At 34.4% G+C, this 27280-nt stretch overlaps 1 protein-coding gene across 2 annotated transcripts; it reads right to left on the reverse strand.

The window, feature by feature from the left end:
• Nucleotides 1-526: 526 nt before the first annotated feature.
• On the reverse strand, nucleotides 527-5535 carry LOC125242808. Of its 2 annotated transcripts, none has more exons than XM_048151775.1 (7): nucleotides 4891-5535; nucleotides 4644-4762; nucleotides 4426-4557; nucleotides 4266-4290; nucleotides 4105-4173; nucleotides 3892-3988; nucleotides 527-3748 (listed from the first exon to the last, which is right to left on the reverse strand). In XM_048151775.1, the coding sequence occupies exons 1-7, from the start codon at nucleotides 5129-5131 to the stop codon at nucleotides 3709-3711; spliced, it is 723 nt and encodes a 240-aa protein (XP_048007732.1). In that variant the 5' UTR covers nucleotides 5132-5535; the 3' UTR covers nucleotides 527-3708. The 2 variants fall into 2 exon arrangements, with proteins under 2 accessions (XP_048007732.1, XP_048007731.1); XM_048151774.1 differs by having other exon boundaries at nucleotides 528-3748; nucleotides 3892-3991.
• Nucleotides 5536-27280: the final 21745 nt, after the last annotated feature.

Genomic DNA, 27280 nt, shown 5'->3' on the forward strand with positions numbered 1-27280 from the left:
AATTTCTGACCATTATTATTATTATAAAGCTATGTTGTTTGCCTAATTCGGATTAACACATTCTCTTGTTTAATACATTTTGTTAATTGGGTATTTATCAGCAAAGTACAGGTGAAATGATTACAAAAGTCTTACAGTGTAGCAGAGGGACAAACATGCAGTAAACTGTGTTTTGATTTCTGAATAATGTTGGTCTGGTTAAAACAAGGAAAAACTAAAGTATATCAGGAATTGGTTTGGGTGAAAATGAATAGTATAAACCTTCTCAGACTAAAGGATGAGCCCATTTGTGTTGTTACTTTAGCAGATGTGTCTAAACAGGTAACAGAGGGTCATTGCTGACAAAGCTTGTTACTTGTAGCAGTTGTGCAGATGCTCTTTATGAAAAGCAGATGTTTATGGTGTAAACACTTAAGCTGTAATTGAGCTTCCTAATATAAATACCTATCTGTTGGTTGTAGACTGGAACATGTGGTTTATTCATGATGTTTTATTTACCAAGTTCAAGGAAATAAAATTGTGTTTGACCAGGATTAAGACGCCGCTGATATATTTTACCCAGATATATTTTAAATAACCAAATCAGAAAAAAGATAGGTGGACTGCAGTGTAAGGCATTTAGAATTTCTGCATTTCTCAGCACTTCAAAAGAAAGGAAAACTTTAAAGTTTTAAAATGGAAAACCAAGGAAGGAACTTCACAAGGTATGGAAGGTCTTATCAGATTTTATTAACAGAAATCCCTTTAATAAATCAACTGGATAGCAAAGGCAAAACTAAATATATGAAAGATATACTACATTACACTAAAATATGTAAAAATGCACATTCAAGATAAGTATAATGTTTACAAGTGATGACAGAAATGTGATACATTTTGCATAATTGTCTTAGAAGTGCAAATTTCATCTCACAACACAATGGCAGCTGACACTAAACTTTTACAGTTATTGATCAATATCACGTTATTACAAATAAAATTACAAAGTGTAACATCATCCTTTCAGTTATGGTGTTTAGTCAAATTCTTAGCACTTGTTTTACAGTCCAGCTCCCCATGTACATGTGTACTTATTTGTAGTAATTGCTATAACTGGGTAATAACTATAACCCTGAACCTACCCCTAAACCCAATCTTAACCCATGTAGTTACCTAATATTACAGTACTTTCTTAGGTAAGTACACTGTAAATATACATAAGTGCATGTACTGTAAAACAAAGTGACAACTCAATAGTACCCAATATAATGAGTATATATAGTAAGTATATAGATATAGCTTGGCACACAGATATAGCTTGGCACACAGCAACATAACCATTTTGATTCATTTTGTATACAGACAGTACTGTATACTGTACGATAGTTCCCTTTCAGAAAAAAACAAAACAAAAAAACAACAGCAGTAGCCTCTAAAGTACATCTTCACTTGATCTAGCTCTTAAGGTACTAATATGCTGTTTAGGGGCTGACAATGAGTTAAGTGCCTTCTAGCAGATTAAATTCAATTAATAATGCATAAGATGTCTGTACTCACTGGCAAAGCATTTCGTTGCACTTTGCTTTCACAGCCACAATTCAAATACTTTCCCTGGTAGTACAGTTACTTCACAGGTTTACACTGACAAAACAAACAGACATCATTCATTTTCATTGAGATTGTTATTTCAGGTGGAAAAACTTATGCAAATGAACAGTGTGATGCAACTACTACCAATGGAGACACAGAAAGCTGTCTGTTCCCAACCACAGAAAAGAAGGACCACCTATGAGAAAATCTTCAGTGACTTAAATACTGTCAGAGAGAACTTGGATTATTATTGTATAATAATTTGGATTATGACTGTGTGCCATGCTACATACAGTTTATGAGTTTTATAAAAAGTTTAGTCTGGGACTATAGGCTTAAGCCTTGTCTGTGAAACCGGGGGATAGAATATATCAGTGGTGAGCGATGGTGACTTCTTTAAACAGGTATGCTGTTTACCCCCTCCCCCATATGTATTACCAACATTTTATAATGTCAGCTTCATGTTACACCTCAAATGTTAAAAAGATTTTATAGTAATTTATAGTGTTAATATTAATTAGCAAGTCCACAAACTCATTCTCTCAAATTGCTTGTGTATGCAGAGCATTCAAAGCTTATAAGGACTGCGCGCCCTTGGTATAGTATTTATATGACATAGAGCTATTTAAAAGCTACTTCAACATTATTATCAAAATTTGTTTTAGATAATGCAATTTTTTCTTAATTTTAGTGTCAGTGCCTCTACGGTATAGCCTTTGTTGCACAGGACAGAGTTAAAGGGATAGTTCATCCTAAAATGAAAATTAGGGCATCATTTACTCACACTGCTGTTGTTCTAATGCAGTATGCTTTTCTTTCTTTTTCGGACCACAAAAGGAGAATTTTTAAAAAATGTCCCACGTATGTCCACTCATCCATATAATGGCAGCGAATAGCAACCAGCATCAAGCTTTTTAAAAAAGACACAAAAGTATCAGAGAATGGTCCCATGCGACATATGTCATAAATTCTACGTTTTCAGGGGGTATACAATATGAAATTTAATGTATTATTTAATGAAAATCCTGACCTTGGCCGTTGGTTTTCTGTGAGACTCTATTAGCACCACAGTTCACTCTGACTCGCCCATTAAAAACACACGTGAGAAATAAAGATTGAAACACAACATGAAATACAATGCTTAGAAATCCCAAAAAAGTATCCATGTACTTTCTTCAATAAGTTAAATCTCTCCAGATCGGAACAGTTTGATGGCAGTCAGAATGACAGTTACAGATGTAAATGCAACAAACACAACAGTTATATTAACCTCCATGTTGAAAGTACATGGATTGTATTTCATGACGTGTTTTTATTAATCTTGATTTCGGGTGCAAGTATATGTGAACTGTGGCGCTTACAGAGTCTCATGAACGTGCAGCCAAGCACGGAAGACCAACAGCCAAAGTCAAAATAATACATTGCATTTTGGTTTGATTTTCACTAAATCCTATAGCATACTCCAAGAACTCTTACCCCCAGTTTCACAGATAAGGCTTAAACCTAGTCCCAGACTAAAATGCATGTTTGAGCTGTTTTAACTGCAAGCAACTTGAACTGACATCTTAAAATAAGTCAGTGCCATTGCTTTGTCTCAAGATGTTGATCTCCAGTGATGTTTTTTCTAAGGCATGTTTATAAGCTACTTGAATGTCCTAAGTGAACTAAGGATTAATCCTGGCTTTATCTAAGCCCTGACTGTGAAACCGGACCATAAGTTAATATATGACACGTCGCATGGGACCATTCTGTGATACTGTTGTGTTGCGTCTTTGTTCAAAAGCTTGACCCCGGTCACTGTTTACTTCCATTATAAGTGCGAGAAGGGCATGCAGCATTAGAACAACAGCAGGGTGAGTAAATTGTGACTTATTTTCATTATAGGGTGGACTATCCTTTTAATTTTACATTTGGATTAAAAGAAAACACAAAGCCCTACAAATGCAATCTATATAGATGAGATTATAAAAGCTACTAAAACAATATATTTGTGAAAATTATACAAGAAATTAATGAGTGGAAAAAAGAATTTTGGTCATTTAACACTTTTTACAATGTGACTCACAGAACATGTATTATAGGGTCAGTCTCTTTGGAGAAAGCTGTGGTGATTTGCTTGAAGGCACAAAGCATTGACCACTATATCACACCATCTTTTGAGATACTGCAGCAATCTGCCCTGTAGCAAAAAAGGCAGAAGTCTTTCAGTGAAAGAAAAACAAGACCTAAATCTACATACATTATATGACTGAGCTGTATTGGTCTTTATTTCTTCTAATGGGACAGAGGACAAAATTACATATCCAACTTTATGGCACTCACCCTTTTCTTTTTCTGAAAGAGCAAAACAAAATGGAAAATAAAGCGATAAATGCACCAGCACCAATTATCCCTAAAAGAATTCCCAATGGAGGTAAACCTGCTGAATATACATGTAAAAAGATAGCAAAAGATAATTGTAAGCAGGATTTAGAGTAATCAAATAGCAAGGTGAATTAACATCAAAAAATTTAACGACTAAAGCATTGCTTTTACCGTTGTCATTATGGTTGCCATCTTGTTCCTCTTTGGGGTCATGTGGTGGTGAATGTTTCAAATATGTAACTGTAGATAAATACAATCAAAAGCATAATTTATATACACTAAAAAGTATTCATTTCTAGAGCATGAATGGTGTGAGAATTCATTATGCTTACCGGTAAAATTGATAGTATACATACACTGTAACAGAAGAAAAATCATATTTTTAGAACCTCACCTGTACTAATGGCATGACAATGAAACACACTACTTTGACAAACAAGTGTGCTGCGTATTTATTAGTGTGTAAATGGAAAACACATTCATTGCTCCTACCGTGCCGCAGTTAAGTTGCCATTGCAGGTTCTCGCAGACACTAACTGTCAGGTTCTGAGGCGACACATCCACGACAATTTCTGACCATTTCCCACCGGCATTCGGGGTTGAATCGACAATAAAGGTCCCATTCTATATAAAAAAAAGCAAACTGAGCAATTACAAAACATTATTTTAAAATGAAAAATGTATCGATTAAATCCGGAACATCAAACGACCTGAAAGTACCATCCTTGTTCGTTGCAACTAAAGCATGTGATGTTTGATGGCACGGTGTATGTGAACCCCTTGGACGAGCGCAGGCTGTCGCATGATATTTCCTGAATTGCAGAGCAATCTGATCCGAAATACAAGATTCCATTTAATTACACACATTTAATCATTAGTGATGTTGCAACTACGTAATGATCAATGTACACCACACATGTTAAGAACAAATAAATGTTACAGTGGGAAAACTCTTACCGTTAGATCCCGAAGACTTTACAAAGAAAATAAAAAATATGCCTACAAACAGCATTGTCTTGACACTGGCCACCGCAAAGATCGCTGCTGCTATGAAGCCTATTCCACCCGCGCCTCCCAGATGTAAAAGAAAAAAAGGCACAGCGGCTGTTCTTTGGGTGGATCGAAGGCGGTCTTTACAGTAACTTGAGCCACGTGCAGTGGGCATGGACTCAGACAACGTGCAAACAGGACGCACCATATTCTGCCTGCCCAGAGCCAGCTAGTTTTTTAATTGCTTTGGTGCAATTTTCACAAGCAGTTGGTAAATTTTCGAAACTCGTGGTAGCCTACAACTATTTGATGCAAACAAACAACTGTTAGATTTTACAGTGTAATATCACAACAGATAATCAAAAGTGCACTTTTTAAAACATTTCAACATATTTTCAATTGTGTTAGTACAATACACAAAATCACAAATCCTTTTTTTACTATACAACATAAGTGTATGCTATATAAATGTTTCATTCACAGTTACTGTCTTTAATAATGGTATTACTAATTACAAACTTTTCATTTGCATCTCTTTTCGTTCAGTTAGGTGGACAACCGAATTTAGCTGCAGTGTGTATGTGGCCTGTAACTCACCCTAAGGTCAGTGTAGATTCAGTCATATGGCACAGTGAGAACACAAAACCTCATGACTATGTCATACTTCATCACACCTTTTGATAACACTGAAGAAAAAAAAAAAAAAACCTTTTGATACTATTACAAACATTATGGATTGTATGCCAATTATGTAATTTAGGTAATGTAAGTGAATTTTCTAATGTGGCATCTGTAGCCTGTGTAATTTCAGCAACAAGGGTGATTTGAAACATGTATCTTGCATTGTTTGCTATTAAATGAACTGACTGTTAAAAGTAGGCTACTAAACTGAAAGGTCATAGTTGTGTTTCGGTGATTAAACCAAATGTTCCATATCACAATGATCTTGTGTTCTGAAACAGTGTAGAATGAAAATATGTACTACTAGAATGAAAACATGAGATCAGGTTTTGAAAGAGTGATAGTTGTGTTACAAGTGTGATCAGTTTCGATTTTTGTACCAAGGGTTTTGAAAATGTACACCTTACATGTGCAAGTAACCAAAGCGGAAAAAAACTGGAGGAAAAAAGGGCGGGGAAGGTGAAGGGGTTTTTCGCGCTGGATCGCCAAAACAGCCTTATTATTAGCGTGAGATTAAAAAGAAAGAAAGAAGTACACCTCCTTATGCATAAAAACAGCGCCGTTTACTGGGTCCTCATAAACATCATCATACAGATCCTGAGTCCATAGGCTTGTCAGCACTAACGATTCTGCAGGGAGAATCCGTTTTGCAATTTTGCGCAAAGAAAGCCTGTATAGCCTCTATATAAAGGCTATAAAGCCGATAAAGCCTCTATATCGATCGATCGATGGATAGATAGATAAAACATTAACACTGTCACTACAAACAGGCCCATAAACATTTAGCTTATAGTTCAGATACTGTAACCTTCTGAGTTACATCTCATTCCACTTCCTTCCTTCTGGAACTTGTCATTTACAAACAGACTATTCAGTAGCCTATATCAAAGCATTAACATTCGTTACTCGCTCAGTCTCACTTATATTGAACACGTTTAAGTAGGCCCAATTCAGGTTGAGCAGCTGCATCGTTGTGGTGAGATAGGGACATAGGCTATAGGCTAGACTATTATAAAACATTTTGAAATTTTAATTATTTTAAAAAAAAAAAGTTTAAATAAATAAATAAAATAGCCTATGCAACATGAGTTGGCAGATTGTGTTTTCTTGTTGGGTTTCCGAGCGTCGTTCCTGTTTTAAAGTATTGTCTTGTAAAAAATAAAAATAGCCTAAACTAAAAAGACATAAGCTATCTGTAGACATTCTGTTGACATATTGAAATATTATTATAAGGAATATTATATTGAAATCATATGCCCTCCCACTCACCGCATGCAGGATTTTTTTTTATTATAACAATTAAAATGAGTTACATTTGCGAATTAGGCTACTACACTGTGCTATGTGGCCTATTTCGCGCTTCGCTGCTCTCCATCCAAGACACGCTCAGCACTGTTTATCGTTCTTTACGGGTTTGCGCCCGCTCTTCGTGGAAACGTTTTCTGAGTTTTCAGAGGCTGATCAGTTCTCAGGATAGACACTGATGACAACCTCACAACAATCACATGCAATTGACAACTCTGTCACAATGCGTTAGTCTCTAGTCAACGCCCTGCAATCATTGACTTTATTATGGAAATAAAATAGAACTTTTACAAATTACGTCATTTTTCTAGTGAAACATTGAATAGTTTTGCTCAGCATGCTCATCTCTTAAATATTTTTATCATCATATTGTACTCTTCGCTGTTTTCAAATGATGTCATACGTTTTAAAGGCCTAGGCCTACACCTTCTATAATATACAAAGTGTAATTTATTTTTCATTAACAGAATTGTATAGCACAGGATTTAAAAAAAAAAGAAAAAAGCTTTTATCATCCAGGTATTGTGACAGCAATAAAGCGTATTCAGTATAGGCCTATTTTGTCTTGTGATATAGGCTATATCGTATATGATATTTAAAATAGCGCTATAAATAAAATAAAAAAAAAATGCATTTTTTTTATTATTATTCATACATCTTACATCTATACATCTTATTTTAAACATTTGTGCAGGAAGTTTTATAGTTGAATGTACGCTATAAAAGCACGCTCATTCAGGAACTTGCATTTATTGCATACAAATAGGCTAACAAAAAAAAAAAATGTTTAAAATGCATTGCATATAGCTACAGTTCAGTCGAATGATGTGCTAACTGTCACAGCACCTGCATATTGTTGTCCTATATTGATTTGATTGCTTCTATATTCTCCTTATTTGTCGCTTTGGATAAAAGCGTCTATTAAATGATTCAAATATGGAAGCTTAATTTCATGGAATTAAAAAAATGTAAAAGATTATTGCGACATTTTATTCCACAATTGTGAGTTTACATCTCGTAATTCTAAGTTTGTTTGTCAGAATTGCGAGAAATAAACCCTCAATTATGAGTTATAATGCCACAATTTCGAGATATTGGTCGTCTATATGGGGCCGTGAAAAGCCAAATAGAGAAACGAAAAACATAGATCAACCTCAGTGAAATTCATATGCATAATTTGAAAAGCCTCTAACAAACACTAGTAAAACAGAAATCAACCTTCAAAGAGTCCTGTGAAACGTTGATCAATAGTGAAATTTATTCACACTCATAACTGAAAATTCCTCAAATAGTGAAACGAAAAACTTTGATCAACCTTAGGGACATTCATTCACACTCATAACTGAAAAAGTCTATTACATTGCCACCAAATAAAAGCACACTAGTGGTCTGGCAGCGTGTCAACTGCCCACTGTAAAACAAATTTAAAAAATCATCGGAGAAAATTAAGGTGATAGTTAAAAAGAGTGTGTACATTTTATTAATAAAATTGTGGTTCGGTGTATAATTTATTTAGACACCATTGTTATTCCTACCCAGCATGCTTTGCATATATGGCTGTAAATGGAGAGTATTGAAATTAAGTGTTTTGAGTGAAGGGAAAAATGTTTAATGTTGCTGTTTGACATCTGGAAGAGTTTCTGTTGTTTATATTTTGATCGTTATCATTGTGCAGAAGAAGAATAACTGCATACTAACAATATGAAGCATGTTGCTTTGTTCAATGAGCAATAACTTTGCTATTGCCAGTGCAGTAACAAGTTTGTTCCTAGGCCTGTGCTGTTATAGCAGCATAATTGTACAACATAACTCAAAGTCAAAAACAGGTCATTTCCATTTACTCTAAATTACACACTTTTGAGAGTCAATCTAATATAAAGCACATTTCACTAAAAAAATAATTGTGTCATAGACTTAATAATTTAGGATATTAGATTTATTCAGGTAGATTTGTTAATGAATCAAACCTTAAAATCTACTCAAAAATATCACGTAGGCCTAACATAGGCCTATTTTTTATTTTTTTTTAAGTAAATAGCACATATTTTTTTAAAATATATGAATAAGAATAATAAGAATAAGAATAGGTTGCTGCGGACAATATGCCATGCACTCCTCTGCTACACAGTCAATGGTGATAACTATTCAAATAACTCAATCCAGTAAATCATTTCCATCCCTCAAGTAGCTCTTATACAGAGACATTTTGTGTTTGTAATAGGCTACCTTCAGGCGTAAAAACAAAGTAGACATAACCATTTAAAAACATTATTTATTATAAGAAAAATAACAACCATAATTTTTAAGGATTCATCTTTTTTTTTTTTTTTTAAATATTAGTTTCTACTAGGGGTGTAACGTATACGCGTATTTGTACCGAACAGTTTCGGTACAGGGCTTTCGGTACGGTGCACGTGTGCACCGAATGCATTACATTGCAACATTAGGGTCTACTGTTTGGTAACTCTTCAGTTCCCGGTGAATTACGACAACGGACAAAGGTGGATAAGACGAAAGCAGTAGGCAATACGACGAATACATTTAGCCTAACCACCAATAATCGCAAGAAGCTCTGTGTTTTATTACTTTCGATAAGAAACAAGTTGTCATCTTTCAAATTCTGTCCATGAAATCACGAAATTCAAACAGAAAATGCCGTTTTGACGCGCTTTGATATGGACAGCTCTCAGGCGCGTTCAATCGGCTGCGCCAAGCGCGAGTGAACGTGATCATCTCTTCCTCTTTAATACTAGTTACAGAATAAACATGAATGAACATTCAAAGGTATATTGAAAGATACAGTAACCTACAACTTACTGAAACGGTCATACCTCTTGTATTCGCTCAATCAAGTGTTTCAATGGCGGAAAGAAGTCAATAAAACAGCTTGTAAACAGTCATGTACCTCAGAAAAGCCATTCAGTGTCCACAGCTTGTTAGTTCGCCAGAGAAATGAACTCTTTCCCTTAAAAATATGCACTCTAGCCTAATAGCCTATATATTCATTAGGCTATATTTTTCTTAACCTGTTGGTGATGTCTTAATTACTTAATGTATGTTTAAATAAATATGTCGTGAAAATGACAGCCACTGTAGAAACTATTATATTTCAACAACGAATTGGAGTAAAAACATAATTTTATAATTTAGAAGTTAATGCAAACACTATATGTGCAGCTTACATGTTTGCATACAATGTGTTATTTGAGTGTTTATTATAGCCTAGGCCTACTAAAAATAAATAGCAATTGAATTTAGGCTAGTTTGGGCTCTGTTGTTAACCTTTAATATAGTAATGTGCAAGTAAGGGTTCCATAGTTTACATCATTAGCAGACATAATTGTTTTTATCCTTAATAAACTTTTAGTTATAATTTACTTAATAGACACCATTTGTTTAGTAAACTACTGTTTAATAAAAAAAACCGAATCCGAATACCTAATCCGTACCGAACCGTGACTTCAGAACCGAGGTAGCCTACGTTCCGAACCGTGAGGTTTTTGTTTGTACAGTTACACCATACGGTGTAGTTTCTACCATACGGTGACCGGGAGGGGACATGTTCGGCTCACTTAGTTTTTGTCGTGACCATAGCAACCTGAATTATCAGAAATGAATAGGCCTATAATAAAAAAATAATAAAGAAACGATTAGCCTATAATAGATTATTATGCGCGCGCGCCTTTTACATACATTCACTTATCTGTCACTGATCGAGTCACAGGAATACAGCCATAAAATCTAAACTATTTGCATGATCGGGCATTTATTTACAAAATTAACAGCCTAATATACCTAAACTAAAGAGATACGGGAAATAAATGGGGAAATAAAACAAATAGGCCTACAATGAATAATAATATAGGCTACTAATAATATAAAATATTAATGGATGGGATAAAAATGTTTTATAATGCATATTCTTTTGAAATGTATTGGTAAACTTAATTCTGTCTAGGCACCATCGCAAACACAGAAAGAAACCCAAATAAACACGACAAACATAGCCTAATAATTTTTTAATTCTGCGTTTTTCCTTATTCAAAAATGAATATTATTATAGGCCTATCCATTCCTGATAATTCACAGGTTGTTTATGCATTACTCGTGACCATGAGAAATAGATGTCGTTCCCTCAACATAAAGAACATAACGATGTCTCTACCTCGACAAAATTACCTCGTGGCTACGACTTATTATCGCATTCACATGAATTAATAACTCGTGACCACTACATATTATCACGTTCCCACAAATTAATATGACGTTCCCTCCCATGAATATCTCGTGGCCACAACAAAACTAAGTGAGCCGAACACGTCACTGTATTAAGGTAAGGGAAGGGCCAACAGCGTAATTATAGAAATATATATAGGCTAACAGTATATTTACAGAAATTAATTACAGATGTAATTTCATGCAGGTATTTTTAAAATATAAAGTACAATGTAAAAACGTGTACTTACACAATAAATGCATTGTATCAAATGATTGATTTAAATGTTATTACATAGTAGTTAAAGACAACCATGCAACCATGAAGAAAACAATGGCCTAAAAAACTATTCAGACACTTTTGGAAAGTTAAGGCATAATTGCATCACTTTGGAGCACCATCTGCAAACAAATGACTAGAATGAATAGTTTTTCACAGAACTAACAACGAATATGGCCTAATTTTGGGGTGATCTACTTCTTAGATTGTGACTTTGGGAAAAAAAACCTAGGGGAAAAAAATAGAAAAAACAGTAGCAAATGTTAGTGACTATTATAGAAATAACCAGACAAATGTTACACATTCTAAACAAAATATTACTGGTATGCTTTTTATTGCTTATTGTGTAACATAACATGGGAGGCACCTCAATATTATAATCTTGATATAGTAATATCATTAATATGTACAGTAGATCCCACTATACCAACAACAGCAATACTGAACACACAAATTTACAACAGGGACTTACTTTCATAGATGTTTTTTCCCCAAAAAATCCAAATGGTAACAGACAGGATGGCAACAGATACAATCACACTCGCCACAATTACAGCAGTTAGCCAGTTAGGAGAATTTGCTGAAACAAACATGACAAGAGAGAGGTGTGTAATGTATGATAAAAAAAAAAAACCTCAATTAATGCTGAAGTTCATAACTAATTTAGGTTGCACTTTATTTTACAGTATGTGTACTTACAGTGTACTTGCCTATTAAAATACTCAGTAATACAAGGTAACTACAGGGGTTAAGTTTAGGTTTAGGTGTAGGTTATGGGTTAGTACCTATAGTTATAATTTCTGTAATACATAGTATGTACATGGGAAACAGGACTGTAAAATAAAGTGCTACCCTAATTTAAGATGTGGTTACTTACCATCCTCTTTGTCTTCTGAAACTGTGCCATTTCCTGGGAGGGAGTCACGTGTAGCTTGTTGTTTAACTTTAAACACACACACACAAATTCACACTGAATCCATGCTAAAAATCTATAGGAACTATTACTCAATTACAATTTATTATCATTGCATGATGCATCTTCTCCATATAATGAATGTGAGTGGTTACAAAGATCGTCATTCTGCCTAACATCTCCTTTCATATTCTACTAAAGAAATAAAAAAAATCATACTTTTCAGAAACAACATGAGGGTAAGTAAATGATGACTCTGTTATAAGTGAACTAATTTGGGTGAACTAATCCTCTAATAAACAATAGATCAGAGCATTTATGGTTTTAGGATTCATGGTGCTTACCTGTATAATTGATAATACAATGAAACTGTAACAGAATAAAAATAATATCATTAGAACCTCATCTGTCCATTCAAACTGATAATGGAGCTCATGCAATGCTTTTATTAATTCAGCAGTTATCATCTAACCATGTGTAAATATACACAGGCAGATAGTTGCAAATACCTGAATGTTGTCACAGTGAAGTTGCCATTGAAGGTTTGCACAGGTGCTCACTGTCAGGTTCTCAGGAGTCACAGCCACAACAGATCCTGACTTCTCCCCATCGACAGTTGAGTCAGCAATAAATGTTCCATTCTATGGACAGAAGAAAACTGAATAATTACAACAACAACAACAAAAAAAAAAAAAATCATAATTCTATTTGTAATATTGTAATTTGTCTATTAAATGAAACTTAAAACAAAAAGGCTGGCCCACCATAAGATACCATCCATGTTCACAATGCGGATCTCTCAGGTAAACTGTCAAGTTTTGAGGCACTTGGTATGCGAATCCCTTAGAGGTAACCAAGTTCTCACATAGTAGCATTTCCTGAGTTGTGGGACACTCTGAAAAATGCAAAACACAAATCCATATAAACTGTAAAACTGTGTGCACGCACATTTTAAATCACGTGTTTTTATTATTCATTGTCCATTACCAAATCACGTATGGGCTTGTAAAGTTCAACGTGGAAAATTTTAAATCAACAATAGTAAAATGCAATCCTGGCATCTCCATCTTCGCAGTAGCTGTTTCCTATCAATTTTTATTAGCCCTATAAATCAATTAAAATAAATGATCCCTTTCCATTTTGTGTGTATATATATATATATATATATATATATATATATATATATATATATATATATATATATATATATATATATTATATAGTGTAAATGTAATAGGACTATTTTAATTATTTTAAACTCAATGATTGTTAGACAGAGACATGAAACCAACTGCAAAATACTCAGAATATTATTATTATTTATATAGCACAATACTTGTTTTAGGAAGTACACCTTCAATAGAATTAGAATATTACACTTACACTACTATATTTAATCATTGATTTTATATCAAGGGAAAGGACACGTTTTGTGCAACCGGTGTTAAGAGATGGATTGTGTGATCGTCTGTGCGTGAGCCACAAGAGGACACACTGTATCCGCTCAGAAACTGCAGCAACGAACACTGATTTCAAAATCAACACATTCTAGCGCCAGATCGCCTCTTATTAAACAACGAACGATAGTTCTGCTCTGATAGTTAACTGGAGATGTTTTATTTGTAGCTATTAGTACATCCGTGCCTAGAGATGTTTCAAAAATAAAGTGGACCCTGGCAAAAAGGGATGGGGACTTGTCCTACCTGTCCCACCAGCAAATTACGCCTGTACTGTTGGCTTGTCGCTACAAAACTGCAGTCTCTTACCGTTGAGTTCTCTGGAAGCCGCACATACGGTCATCAACGTCAGTATAGAAATGATGTTTCTCATAATTGTCAGATCCATCTGATTAGCTGTTTGTTCCGCAGCTTCTTCCACCTCATCCGAGAGCGTGCTCCTGCTCCTCCTCAGTGATTCAAAGATCCGAGTCAGTAAAATGATCCGAACTTCCCATAACGGGCTTGGATGTGGGCGGAGTTGGCCCTGTCCCAAATGGCACACTTCATGTGCACTTTCGGTCTTGTGGACTTACCATGGCCGCTGCGTGCGCGTGTTAAATCCAAAAGACCGTAGAGTGTCTCATTCGTCATTTAAGCTTAACGAAAGGTGCTCGTGAGCGCCCCCCTTTGCGGCTGCCATGCGCCCTCGATGCGCACTTCTGCTGAGCCCGCAAAACTGAGAGCTACGCGGAAGACTTTACCCGGCAGTCAAAGCGGCATTACGGCGTTAAAGTGTCCTTGTTAGACCAACTAATGTCTTGTTCATGCATGGCTATGATAATTTAATGAATATCTGTCTTTTTGTTTTAATCAGATTTGAATTTAAATTGATTTAAGCAATTAATGGTTTTCCAAGGTGATCATGGATCCATTACCACCAATGCAGTTAGGAACAATCTAAGCTTGAGATGCTTTAGGGAAACATTATTCAAAGTACTACCATAATGGTCACTTCAGTATTAAAAAGATACAAATTTTTGTTAGCTGGTCCTCAACCCAAGCACAAGTGCAACACTTCACCACATTGGTAACCCCCAAACCATTAACATAACAGACACTTTAAAATATCAAAATAACCATTAAAAAGACAATACATTTTCTCATCTTGCTAAAAAATGCTTAAAATAACACTTTGTTTCAACATATACTCTCTCAGTTCAGCCCCTTTGCAAAGCATGATGGGAAGTAAAAGTCCTTTTTGATTAAATTATCTCCTAGTTGGGTTACTTGACTGAAACATGTTATTTCAATATGAAAACATCAAGTTAAGTCAAACAGTAATCATTTTCTATTCAATTTAACATGAATCAGTCACATTTAAACCAGAAACCTGATACAATGGTGTTAAATCAAAATAAATTGTTTAAATAAAGTGAACAGCATCAAAAATCATTTTCTGAGTGTAAATCATGCATGATTCAGCAAATCAAGGGAACAAAATAGTAAATCGTGCACACGATTTAGCAAAATGAGGGAATGAATTTAGCAACGATTTAGCAAATCGAGGGAATGAAATGATAAATCGTGTGCGCAGTGTAGCAAGTCGAGGGAATGAAATAGTAAATCTTGTGCACGATTTAGCAAATCGAGGGACTGAATTCAGAGGAAGACCATGAGGGTTTAGAGTGTTGAAGAATTAGTTCACTTTCAAATGAAAATTACTCCAAGCCTTACTCACCCTCAAGCCATCTTAGGTGTATATGACTTTATTCTTTCTTTTGAACACTATCTGAGAATATATTAATATATTAATATTAATAAATATCCTGACGCATCCGAGCTTTATAATGGCAGTGAACATGGTTCACGAGTATGAAGCTGAATAAAGTCAGTTACACTTTTTCTATAAGTTGAATAGGCAAGGCGTAGGCTGTAGTGTAAGCTTTTTGAACTGCAAGTGTTTTACACTTTCTTCGTACGTTGAATACGGAAGGCAGTCTAGCGGAAGCTAGATATTTTACTTCATAACTCGTTAAATATGGAATTTTTTACACAAACGTATATGTACAGTATATGTATTTATTGTCTATGTTTCTCTCTGCCATAACAGCGTAGCTCAAAGACTATAGAATAACACAAGACATGTCATTCGTATTGTTTTGAATGGGATAAAGTGTAACGCGCAATATGGCGGAATAAGTCCCGCCTTCTAAATAAGAGCCAATTGCCGACTGGTAAAGTCATTGCGTCACTGCAGCGGCCGTTAGAAGCACCGGTTTCTATAGAAACAGTCAGACGCGCGCCTCCAAAATGAGCAAAGCCACTGGAAGGCAAGCCTGCAACCTTTAGCCAAAAAAAGCGTAATGCCTAAAGCTAACGCTCCGCCCCCCGCGGTACGCAGGTAACGAGACCAGAGGCTGTTTTTTGAATGGAAGTCAATGGACGAGAGGCTGTGCTGATTAAACAGCTTTTGTGGGGAAATAGCTAAATATTTAATTAATCCACAGCCTGTTTGCCAATTTTCAGAATGTTTTACACTAAACAATACTTTCGTTGGGAATATGTAGATTTTAGCTTGATAAAAATGTATTTTTTTAAGAGAAGGCAGACTAGGGAATGTTGCAACTGACGTCACTGTCATTACACGATAGGCTGAGAGGTGCCACACGTGATTAAGTTAACCGTAACGCTTTCTCCAATGGTAAGAGATACAGACCCTCTTATCTCCCCATTATATACAATCTCTGGAAATGAGGCACAAGAGACGCGCATTTAGGTCTGCGCATGCGCATTAGCTTGATCCAACATAAAAATAGTTTTTTTTTGTCATGATTCCAGCTTTTGGAAAAAAATTATGAGACAGTTGTTGTCAGATTTCATCGGTGATTTCAAATATGAAATTTAATCAAAAGCTTGGCAAACAGCTTTGGAGCTGCATGATGCCCAGGATGCCCGAGAGGCGTCTCAAAGATGGCCGCCGAGTGAAATAACTTGTCTTAAAGGGACTTTGGCGTAGCTTCCATGCGCTGTTGTCACCACGTTGACGTGTCACGCATTCTGCTGCTAAGCAACACACTTCCACCCTTGCATTAATTTTAATATAATTTAAATAAGTTATGCATTCAGAGAGTACTGACTGACTAGATTATTTATTTTTCTTTTTTTTTTTTTTTTGCCTTATATCTTTATTTGTAGCCCAGTTCCCAATTTTTAGAATTTGTGCAGGTTATGTTCCAGGATTAGTTTACTACAGAACTAGGCTTCAGAGATATTCTTCTTCAACGTTTTATGGTGGTTGGTGTTTTGGTGCATATTCTGCCACATGCTTGACTGTTTCAGGAAGATCACATCTGACAATACATCTTGATCCACCACCTCTTTTCCTTATGAGTACCATACAAAGGAAATAACTGCTCTTATTTGATGTAACTTGAACAAACTTTGTAATATATCTGATAAAATGTCTTGCCTAGTTGAAGAATTCCCACTCTTTAAACTTGATTGTCCTGAATAAATGCATGAACATATGACCACTTCAGGTAGATTGATTTTTTTTCCCCACCCATTGAAGAGCCAATAATCTTGCAAGCATTTCTATTGTAAAGGCTGATATATGATTAGACATATTCTGTACCTAAACCTTGGTATATAAATTATAATTATAAAGCATTATTTTAACATATAGACCAATGTTTATTTTATCACAAAAATCTTAAAACCAAGATTTTCTCACCTCAAACAAATATTACCAATAAAAAAAATAAAAGAATCAGGATGCTTCCTTGAGCAGATTATAGAGCAGTCATCTACATCACCTGCGCAAACGCTACACTGACACACCCTCCTAGACAACGCATGACGCCAAAGGAAAGGAGGTGTCTTAAAATTATACAATAAATTAGGTGCCAGTTACATACACAAGCTCTTAGAAGAATAAGCCAACATGGAATTCATAGCAGGGTGTTTTTGTCAATTTCAAGAACTGCTCTTAAATCTTAAAAGCACTTATTCACACACACACACACACACACACACACACACACACACACACACACACACACACACACACACACACACACACACACACAATTCCAAGCTATCACATTACAGTTTTGACCTGTTTACGAGAGAGATTTAGAGACTTGACACTTAAGAACCATTCACAAAGTTTTAATGGGAGTTTCTAAAATAACCCAAGACACTAAGACTAAAGAGTTACAGAAAAAAATATGACAATCCACAAAAGTGGAATTGTGGAAATCCCAGAACTACAGTAGAAGTAATTTACAGTCCTTTAATTTTATTGGTCAATCAGTAATCCAACAGTGATTATATGTAGTAAAACAGCATTGTGCCATTTCACTGTTTGTATCAGTCGGCATGTCTTCTCTTATGGTATTGGTCTACTCCTTTTTGCCAACACCAAAAGCATGACATTGTGATTTTGGTTTTATACATTTCAATTAACAAATTAACTTGAATAATTGGATGAATTAATTAATGATTCAGTAACTCAGAAATTCAATAATAAAAAAAAAATCTATGAAAAATCCCTACAAAAAATGTAACATGCAAACAGAGACAAAGCAGAGTGATACAAACAGTTAAAAGTCCCAGTATTGTTGGATTATAATATAATATAATATAATATAATATAATATAATATAATATAATATAATATAATATAATATAATATAATATAATATAATATCTGTCATGACAACTCTCAGGATATTGGTATGATAATTGAGATTGGCATGGTAATGGTAATGGTCTTGGCGAATTCGATCTGCTATGCTGCTGTTGCCAATACATTCACAGACATTGCTCTGAGTATGTAAGACATGCTGCTGCTTCTGCTGGCACATGAAACATACATGAATTAACCCCCGTAGCAGATCTATAAATGTGGAGCTGGGGAAGGAGGAGGGTTCTGAAGGTGCACTGCAGACTGCTAACAGCAAACGATGCCAAATATTTGAATGTTTGAGCAGCAAGCTCATTGGCCTCTGATGCAACAGCAACCAATCAGCTGTGCTGTGTAGATAATGATGTGATCGCTACTAAATGAGTTAAAGACCCATCAGCCTGCATCATCAGAGTTTCAAGACAGAACTAGGTAAATAATATAATATAATATAATATAATATAATATAATATAATATAATATAATATAATATAATATAATAAATGTTATGTTATGACTCCACGCCATGTGTTGTTTGTTGGGCAAGTACAGATGCCTCCTTAGTTTAATTCTCCTTAAGCATGGTTTTGTTCATCAACTGGTTCGCTAGTAGGAGCATATGTCGCAGTGCTAGAAAATTAAATAAGTTCATTTTATTGTGTTTAGTTAATAAACAGATATTTTATAGCTGTATAGTGTTTTACTTTAATGTGTTAAGTACCTGTTTGTCCTGCAGATGAAGAAAGCCAAAATGCCAAGGATTATGACAAAACTGACAGCAACAGCAATGGCACAATCTGTAGAGAAGAAAAGTTCACCAAAATATCCATTTATACAACAAACAATGCAGGTGTCATGACACTTGCTTTAATAACACTTTACACTTTAAATAAGGTTCATTAGTTAACATTATTTAACTACATTAGTTAACATGAACTAATAATGAACTGCACTTATACAGCATTTAATAATCTTTGTTAATGTTAATTTCAACATTTACTAATACATTATTAAAATCTTGTTAACATTAGTTAATGCACTGTGAACTAAAATGAACAAACAATGAACCTAATGAATGTATTTTCATTAACTAACATTAACAAAGATTAGTAAATACAGTAACAAATGTATTGCTCATGGTTAGTTCATGTTAGTTAATACTTTAACTAATGTTTAACTAATGAACCTAATTGTAAAGTGTTACCGATAAACGCTTTATGAAAATGCAATTGATAGCCTATTAAGTACAAGGTACTTAATAAAAGGTCACAGGGCAATAACTGTAAAAATTATCTGATAGAAAGAAAGAAAGAAAGAAAGAAAGAAAGAAAGAAAGAAAGAAAGAATTATTATTTTTTCTCGTAATACTTTTTTTCTTTCAGTTTATCATCTATTTTAACCAAAGAGACATTGGTAAACGTTATTGTGCTTTATTATGAATGTTTTAAAGACTTTACTCACAGTGCTGTCTCTTTGATGAACCAGAGGACAATATTTCTGTAAATGCAATTATATTACAAAAAGTAAGTACATGGATTTACAAAAGCTCTCTATTGCCCAGTTTCACAGACAAGGTTCAAGCCTAGTCTCACACTAAAATGCATGTTTGAACTGTTTTAACTGAAAGCAACTTGCACTGACATATCTTAAAATATGTTAAAGCCATTGTTTTATCTCAAGATGCATACCAGTGATGTTTTTATGAGGCACATTTATAAAAGTTACTTAAATGTCCTAATTTAACTAAGATCTAGGCCAGGCTTAATCTAAGACCTGTCTGTGAAACCAAGGCTTATGTGTTCTACCCCAATGCTTGACTAAACCTTCATTTATATCCCAGTCATTTTTAAAGTGTTGAAAAAGCAAGAGGATTTTTGAGACAAGGACAACTGCAGGTCGGAGTAATGGGCGTGCTGAAAGGAGGTGTGCCGAAAGGTGAATTGCTACAATGGAAACTCACCCCTAACTCTACCCCACAGTCTGACAGACAGACCTTTCTCCGCGGCCCACACTTTCGGCATGCCCCAACCTTTTGTCACGCCCATTGGGATTTATTAGTAACTTGATTTACCTCTAGATGGTGGAGTGCTAAAAACTGGATTGTCCGTAGCGTTGGTGCCTGATATAACACAAAGAATTATATGCCATTTGTTATCTTCTAATATTATTGTTGTATAGCCTCTGTTAATGTGAAGAACAAAAGGCAAAGAGATACAAAAAAAAAAAAAAAAAAGAAAAAAGAAAAACTCACAAGAACATGTGAGGTCCCTGGTGTATTTCTACAAGAGAATCAAAAAGCATTTGATTTGTAAATAAATACAATCCTTTAAATAAAGTCTAGTAAACTTTTCTGAACAAAGGAATTATTAAACTGAACTCACAGGACAAGTGACATGGAATCTGACTGAAACTGGACAGTAAATCACACTGATTCCATGACGAGTTACATTTTTGAAAGGATGAGAAAAGTGTGCAGAATTTCCATCCAAGATTGCTGTGAAGAATTGCTAGGAGAATTGTGAGACACAAAACTTGTGATTCTGGAAGTAATGTCAAAGCTGAATTTTCAGCATCATTACTCCAGTCTTCAGTGTCACATGATCTTTCAGAAATCATTCTAATATGCTGATTTACTGCTCAAGAAACATTTAATGTGTACAATTGTACAAAGTATTTGTGTACAATATTTTTTTCAGGATTCTTTGATGAATAGAAAGTTCAAACGAACAGCGTTTATTTGAAATATAATATAATATCCCTTTTTGTTACATTTTAAATGTCTTTACTGTCACTTTTGATTGATTTAATGCATCCTTGCTGAAAAAATATTAATTTCTTTAAATTCTTCTTCTAAAAAAAAAATTCTTACTGACCCCAAACTTTTGAACGGTAGTGTATAATGTTACAAAAGCTTTGTATTTCAGATAAATGCTGATCTTTTGAACTTTCTATTCATCAAGGAATCCTGAAAAAAAAAGAGTATACAACTGTTTTTAACATTGATGATAATAATAAATGTTTCTTGAGCAGCAAATCATCATATTAGAATTATTTCTGAAGAATCATGTGACACTGAAGACTGGAGTAATGATGCTGAAAATTCAGCTTTGCCATCACAAGAATAAATTACATTTTAAAATATATTCCAATAGAAAACAGTTATTTTAAATTGTAATAATATTTCACAATATTACTGTTATTACTGTATTTTTATTTAAATAAATGCAATCTTGGTGAGCAGACAAAACTTCTTTTAAAAATATTAAAAATCTTACCGATCCCAAACTTTTGAACGGTAGTGTAGGCTATATATATATATATATATATATATATATAGATCCTTAATTGAAAACCTGTTTTATATATATATATATATATATATATATATATATATATAGATCCTTAATTATATATATATATATATATATATATATATATATATATATATATATATATATATATATATATATATATATCACACCATTTTGCTTCTTTGCACTTAAAAAAATAGCTTAAAAAAAATAGCTAGCTTCTATGCTTCCACCAGACCGCCTTCTGTACGGCTGCGCCTTCCCTATTCATATTGCGGAACTGACGCGACGCCAGTTCCGGGTTTTTTTTCTGTAATTTGAATGGAAGGCGGTCTACGGAAGCGGTAATTTACTTCATTTTACTTCACGGATATATACATTTTTTTACACAAACGCATCGCTTCGCTTCAGAAGGTCTTTATTAACCCTCCGGAGTCGTGTGGAATATGTTTATGTTGGATGGAGACACTTTCTTCAGCTCATTCTCGTTTGGTAACGCATACTTCCATTATAAAGCTCGGATGCTTCAGGATATTTATTAATATTTCTACGATTGTGTTCGTCAGAAAGAATAAGTCATATAAACCTATGGCTTGAGGGTGAGTAAAGCTTGGGGTAATTTTTATTTTAAAGTAGCCTAATTATTTAATAGACATAAGTAATCGATTCAGTCTTCCACGTATTCTGTAGCTCATCTAACAAACTAACGTTAATTAAAAGCAAGCACTGACACCGCCAGGTAAACTGCTCCTTATCTCGGCGTTGTAGCGTATTTTGTGAATCAGAAACTGTTCTTTAAAGTCCAAGTGCTAACCTAACGTCCTCCATTACGTTACCTGCGTACGCTGAGTTCGGGCGATCAGTAAAAGTCATTTTAACCGAAGGAGGCTAAACATTACTTTTTTTTTTCATTTTACAAAATATAAGTTTGGACAGATTTCCCCAAACACCCACACGTAAAAAATCGACGGTTCTGCGTCGCCATATAGGGTGTGTGACACATTTTAGCTTCAAATCTAAGACATTCATCAAAAGACAACAACTTTGGGGCACTATTCATTTTGTACCTAAAATATTCTAAGATTAATTTAAGCTTTATAGTTGCATACGCAATGTGTATAAGATCTCATTAAAAAAGTCGTCAAATTATATTTGAAAGGATTATTGCAGCTTCCATAGATATCAGTGTATAGTTTGCAAACTAAAAGTTTTTTTTTGTTTTTGCTAATAGTTATCTGTATTTAAATGTCAGGAACATTATATGGTTGAAAGCACTGAACAGTTGTGAATAGCCTGGCTCCCTGACGAGCGCTGAGCGCCAGCTAAAGCGCAGCCGCAGATTTGAATTAGCAGTTGATAACGTGACGCGCTGAACGTGATTATCCACACTCAAAGGGTTAATTATCAAATGTAAAAAATATTTTTTTTTTGTGTGTGTGTGTTTTGGAAGTTTCATTCAAATCCATTTGGCTCAAAATCTGACGGGACACGTGCCCCGGTTTGAATGGGCATGATGCCTCTCACCAGCACGAAACTTTATTAATCGACCAAATCACATACCTGATCGGTGACAAAATAAGAAAAAGCACAGACAAAACTTAGAACATATTTACAATAATAGGGTACAACTGGATATTCAACAGAAAACTGTTACCCTTCAACGAAACTAAAGGCCTAAACTAGCCTATTTGTTTTAAAATATATGCGAGAGATAAGTCTACAACAATAAAAAAATATATTTGATTTATTACCTCCAAGTCGATCTTTTTTCAATGCCCCTATGACTACATAGCCTAACAATTAAGGATCTTGCAGCGCAATAGCGACAAACAGGTGTTAGGAAAGCACTATGAAGTTGCCATAGCCTTTTTGGGATTGGGAGAAAAAAAAAGCCACAAAGTTCCTTTTGCCCCGTTTTAAGTGGTTACATTTATTTTCTTAATTAATAATTTAATACATTTCAAGGTTAAAATAAAGTATATGCAAAAAGGCGTGTCAGAGGAGGAAAATTTGTGTACTTACATCAACGGTCCACTCTGCATCACATCCATCCGTTTGCACGTTCTCGTCCACATCAGGGGGCAGTTTAAAGTCATAGGAGCGATCTTCTCTCCGAATTCCAGCACACTGATAATCTGCTGAGATAAATTCGTCAAATTAACTATAGCTCCACATTTTCGACCATATTATAATAATAATAATAATAATAATAATAATAATAATATAGACCTTTATGTTGCCAAATTAGGCTACTGGTTGAGATTAGCGTTTGTATGCACTGTTATTTACCACAGATGAACAAAGTTCTTTTCACAAAGTTTAAAGTGCTTTTTTAATAGCCATGCTAAAGCATCGGTTTGGCAATAATATAAGTCGAATCTTATCACGCATTCATGTGTAGGCTATGCGGGTTCTCGATTAGCTAATATGAGTAGGATTAGCTAAATTTATGAGGCAAGAGAACGATTGGGTTCTACTCGTCGCAGACTCTGTCATGAAAGTGAAAAACAAAAAACATTTAAGAGTCTTGAAAAGAATTTAAAATTGCAGTTAGTCATCTTACCTTCGAGCGAATTTTCCTCGATAAGAGAAAGCAATAACAAAAGAATGAATGGAGCTGTCTGCGCGAACATAGTTATGCTTTCAACGAGAGGCATCAGTCATAACCATTTCCATGATCTCGGACTTTCCTTTATAAAAGCCGCGCCCACGTTTCATGTGGTCATTTGCATACTAGGCTCCATAGGCTATTCGTGATTCAGAGTTTATTTTTATTAAGGCGCACACTAGTTTTTATAGTATTTTTATTATTATAGTCAATCTGACTTTTCCATACGGCTATAACATAAAACATTATCATGCTTTTGTGGGAAACTGTGTCCACATTATTTAATTAATCAGAAAACACTTCACCCGTTTATCCTGCCATGAACATTCGCTAAACGTTTTTTTGTTTGTTTGTTTTTTTTGAACATTCGCTAAACGTAAGCCACTGGCATAAAGTTGGTTTGAAGTTGGACGTTTGAGATTCGCAAATTTAGGGACCGTCTGTAAAGTTACATCCGGCATTAGTATGCACTAATAATTTACAGCCATAAAATCACATGTAAAGTGTTCATCTCGTGTCAGCTATGATGCACACCTCTCATATTTTTGATATTTATTAAAATAAAGTGTCAAATTATACGTAAAAATCTCTATTTTTCACTACTGTATATGATATATTTCACTACTGGCTCATATAAAATATATCATAATTTAAAGCTCAATAATTTACAGCCATAGCTGACACCAAGATGAACACTTCAGTTGGTTTTACGGCTGGAAATTTTTCCCCTCAAATGTTATTGAGCTTTAAATTATGGCATATGAATGAGCCCATACTGAAAAATATACAGTATACACAGTATAGTGCTATATACAGTAGTGAAAAATATACAGTATACAGTATAGTGCTATATACAGTAGTGAAAAATGTACAATATAGTGTATATACAATATAGTGCTATATACAGTAGTGAAAATATACAGTATAGTGTATAGTATAGTGCTATATACAGTATAGTGCTATATACAGTAGTGAAAAATATACAGTAGGCTATACAGTATAGTGTATATACAGTATAGTGCTACATACAGTAGTGAAAAATAGCGATTTTTACGTATGATTTTACAGTTTATTTGAATAAATATCAAAAATATAAAAGGTGTGCATGATAGCTGACACCTAGATGAACACTTTACAGCTGGTTTTATGAAGTTAGAGTTTTATTGAAGTTAGAAACGTGCATACCAATATCGGATGTAACTTTAGAGACGGTCCCTAAATGTGCGAATATCAAACATCCAACATCAAACCACCTTTATGCCCGTTATTTACCAACTTTTCAATATATTGCAATACGTCTCGCATTTTTATAACCGTGTTTTTATATCATTACATTGTATGTGTCAGATGAGGGGAAACAAAATCCCCATGCAGACAGTCAGTGAGGGAGGCAAAAAGAGTAGTGTTGATTTCCTGTTGTTGTCATGATATTCAAAACAACATTTGTCTGGTCAAATGAAAGAACAACAAACAATTCACTCAAGGCTGCTGGATAAGATATAGGGTAGCCTAGTTTTTATTGCTTATTTCTTTTTATCACTTTCACCTGTGCATGGGATTGTTGCATTGACATGAACAGAAATCCATTTATATCCAGTCACCGTTTTTTCACATTAGTAAGATCTGTAGGCATTTACAGCCCTGAAATAATGATCATTTTGTATTCAGTTGAATGTTGAATTCCGCTTATTCAGTTTGTGACAATAGGGTTACCAAATAGCTCTCCAGATTTGGTAAATTATTTGGTTAATGTGATATCAGAGCTTTGTACTGACTTTTAAAAAGTTCAGTTCATTCTTCAATCACAGATATTCAAACAAATATATGTGACATTCAAACAAAATGCTGCACAGTTATGTCATTCACACAGGTTATGGATCAAATTTGTGCAATGACTATACCGTGAAGAGGTTGTGTCATGGAGTGCTGCTATTTTACTCATTCATCATAATGTTACTCATTCACACACTGACGTTTAGCGACTGTATTGAAAATCCCTTACACCATAGGACCTTAATTTCAAACAAAACAGATGATGGAAAGTTCATATTATTTTGTCTATATAATACAACTAGGATAAAAAAAATAATAGATTTTTTTTTTTTTAATGACTCAAGACTCGACTCGGACTTGTGACAAAAGACTCCAGTACGGTGATCATATTAAGACTTCCTCACACCTCAGTCATACAACGAAGAGGTTGTGTCATGGAGTGCTGCTATATTACTCATTAATCATAATATTACGCATTCACACACTGACATAATACGCATCATATATGCTATTATGCTATTACATTTTATTGTATTGTTTTATTGTTGAACAATTACGTATAAATGCTAATAATTTTATATATATATATGTGTGTGTGTGTGTGTGTGTGTGCGTTTACAGGTTGTATAAAACTATGGCTGCAACTACTAATCAATAAAATCTAGGTAATATTATTGATGAACATAATCGTCAACAAATTTCATTAGCGCATCAAAACAAACAGAGCGCAGTAGAAAAAGAGCTCAGTAATTCTGACTAAAATACACATATTGCTAAAATATTTTTTTGTTAGAAATTAAGTGTAGGTTTAAAACCCTACATGCAACACAAGTAATGATATTTATGAGAGCAGTAACAGTAAATGCACTATTGTTGGAATTGGCCATTAATATAATGTTCAGACAAATGATTGTGCTTGTTCCTTGTACCTCGTTTTGTTTTTATTATTTTTAACTAAGTTGTTTTATTTTCTGTTAAAAAAATAGCAAGCAAACTGTTTTTTAGAATGTAATGTTTGTATTTTAACCCTTTAATGCTTATAATGTACAGCAGAGCCTACATAGATACAGTCATTAGGGGCCAAGCACCGAAGGTGCGGAGGCACCTATTGTTATTGTTGGCGTTCTTTTTTTTTTTTTTCTTCT

Source organism: Megalobrama amblycephala, linkage group LG13 (assembly GCF_018812025.1).
Source record: "Megalobrama amblycephala isolate DHTTF-2021 linkage group LG13, ASM1881202v1, whole genome shotgun sequence".
Taxonomy (NCBI): domain Eukaryota; kingdom Metazoa; phylum Chordata; class Actinopteri; order Cypriniformes; family Xenocyprididae; genus Megalobrama; species Megalobrama amblycephala.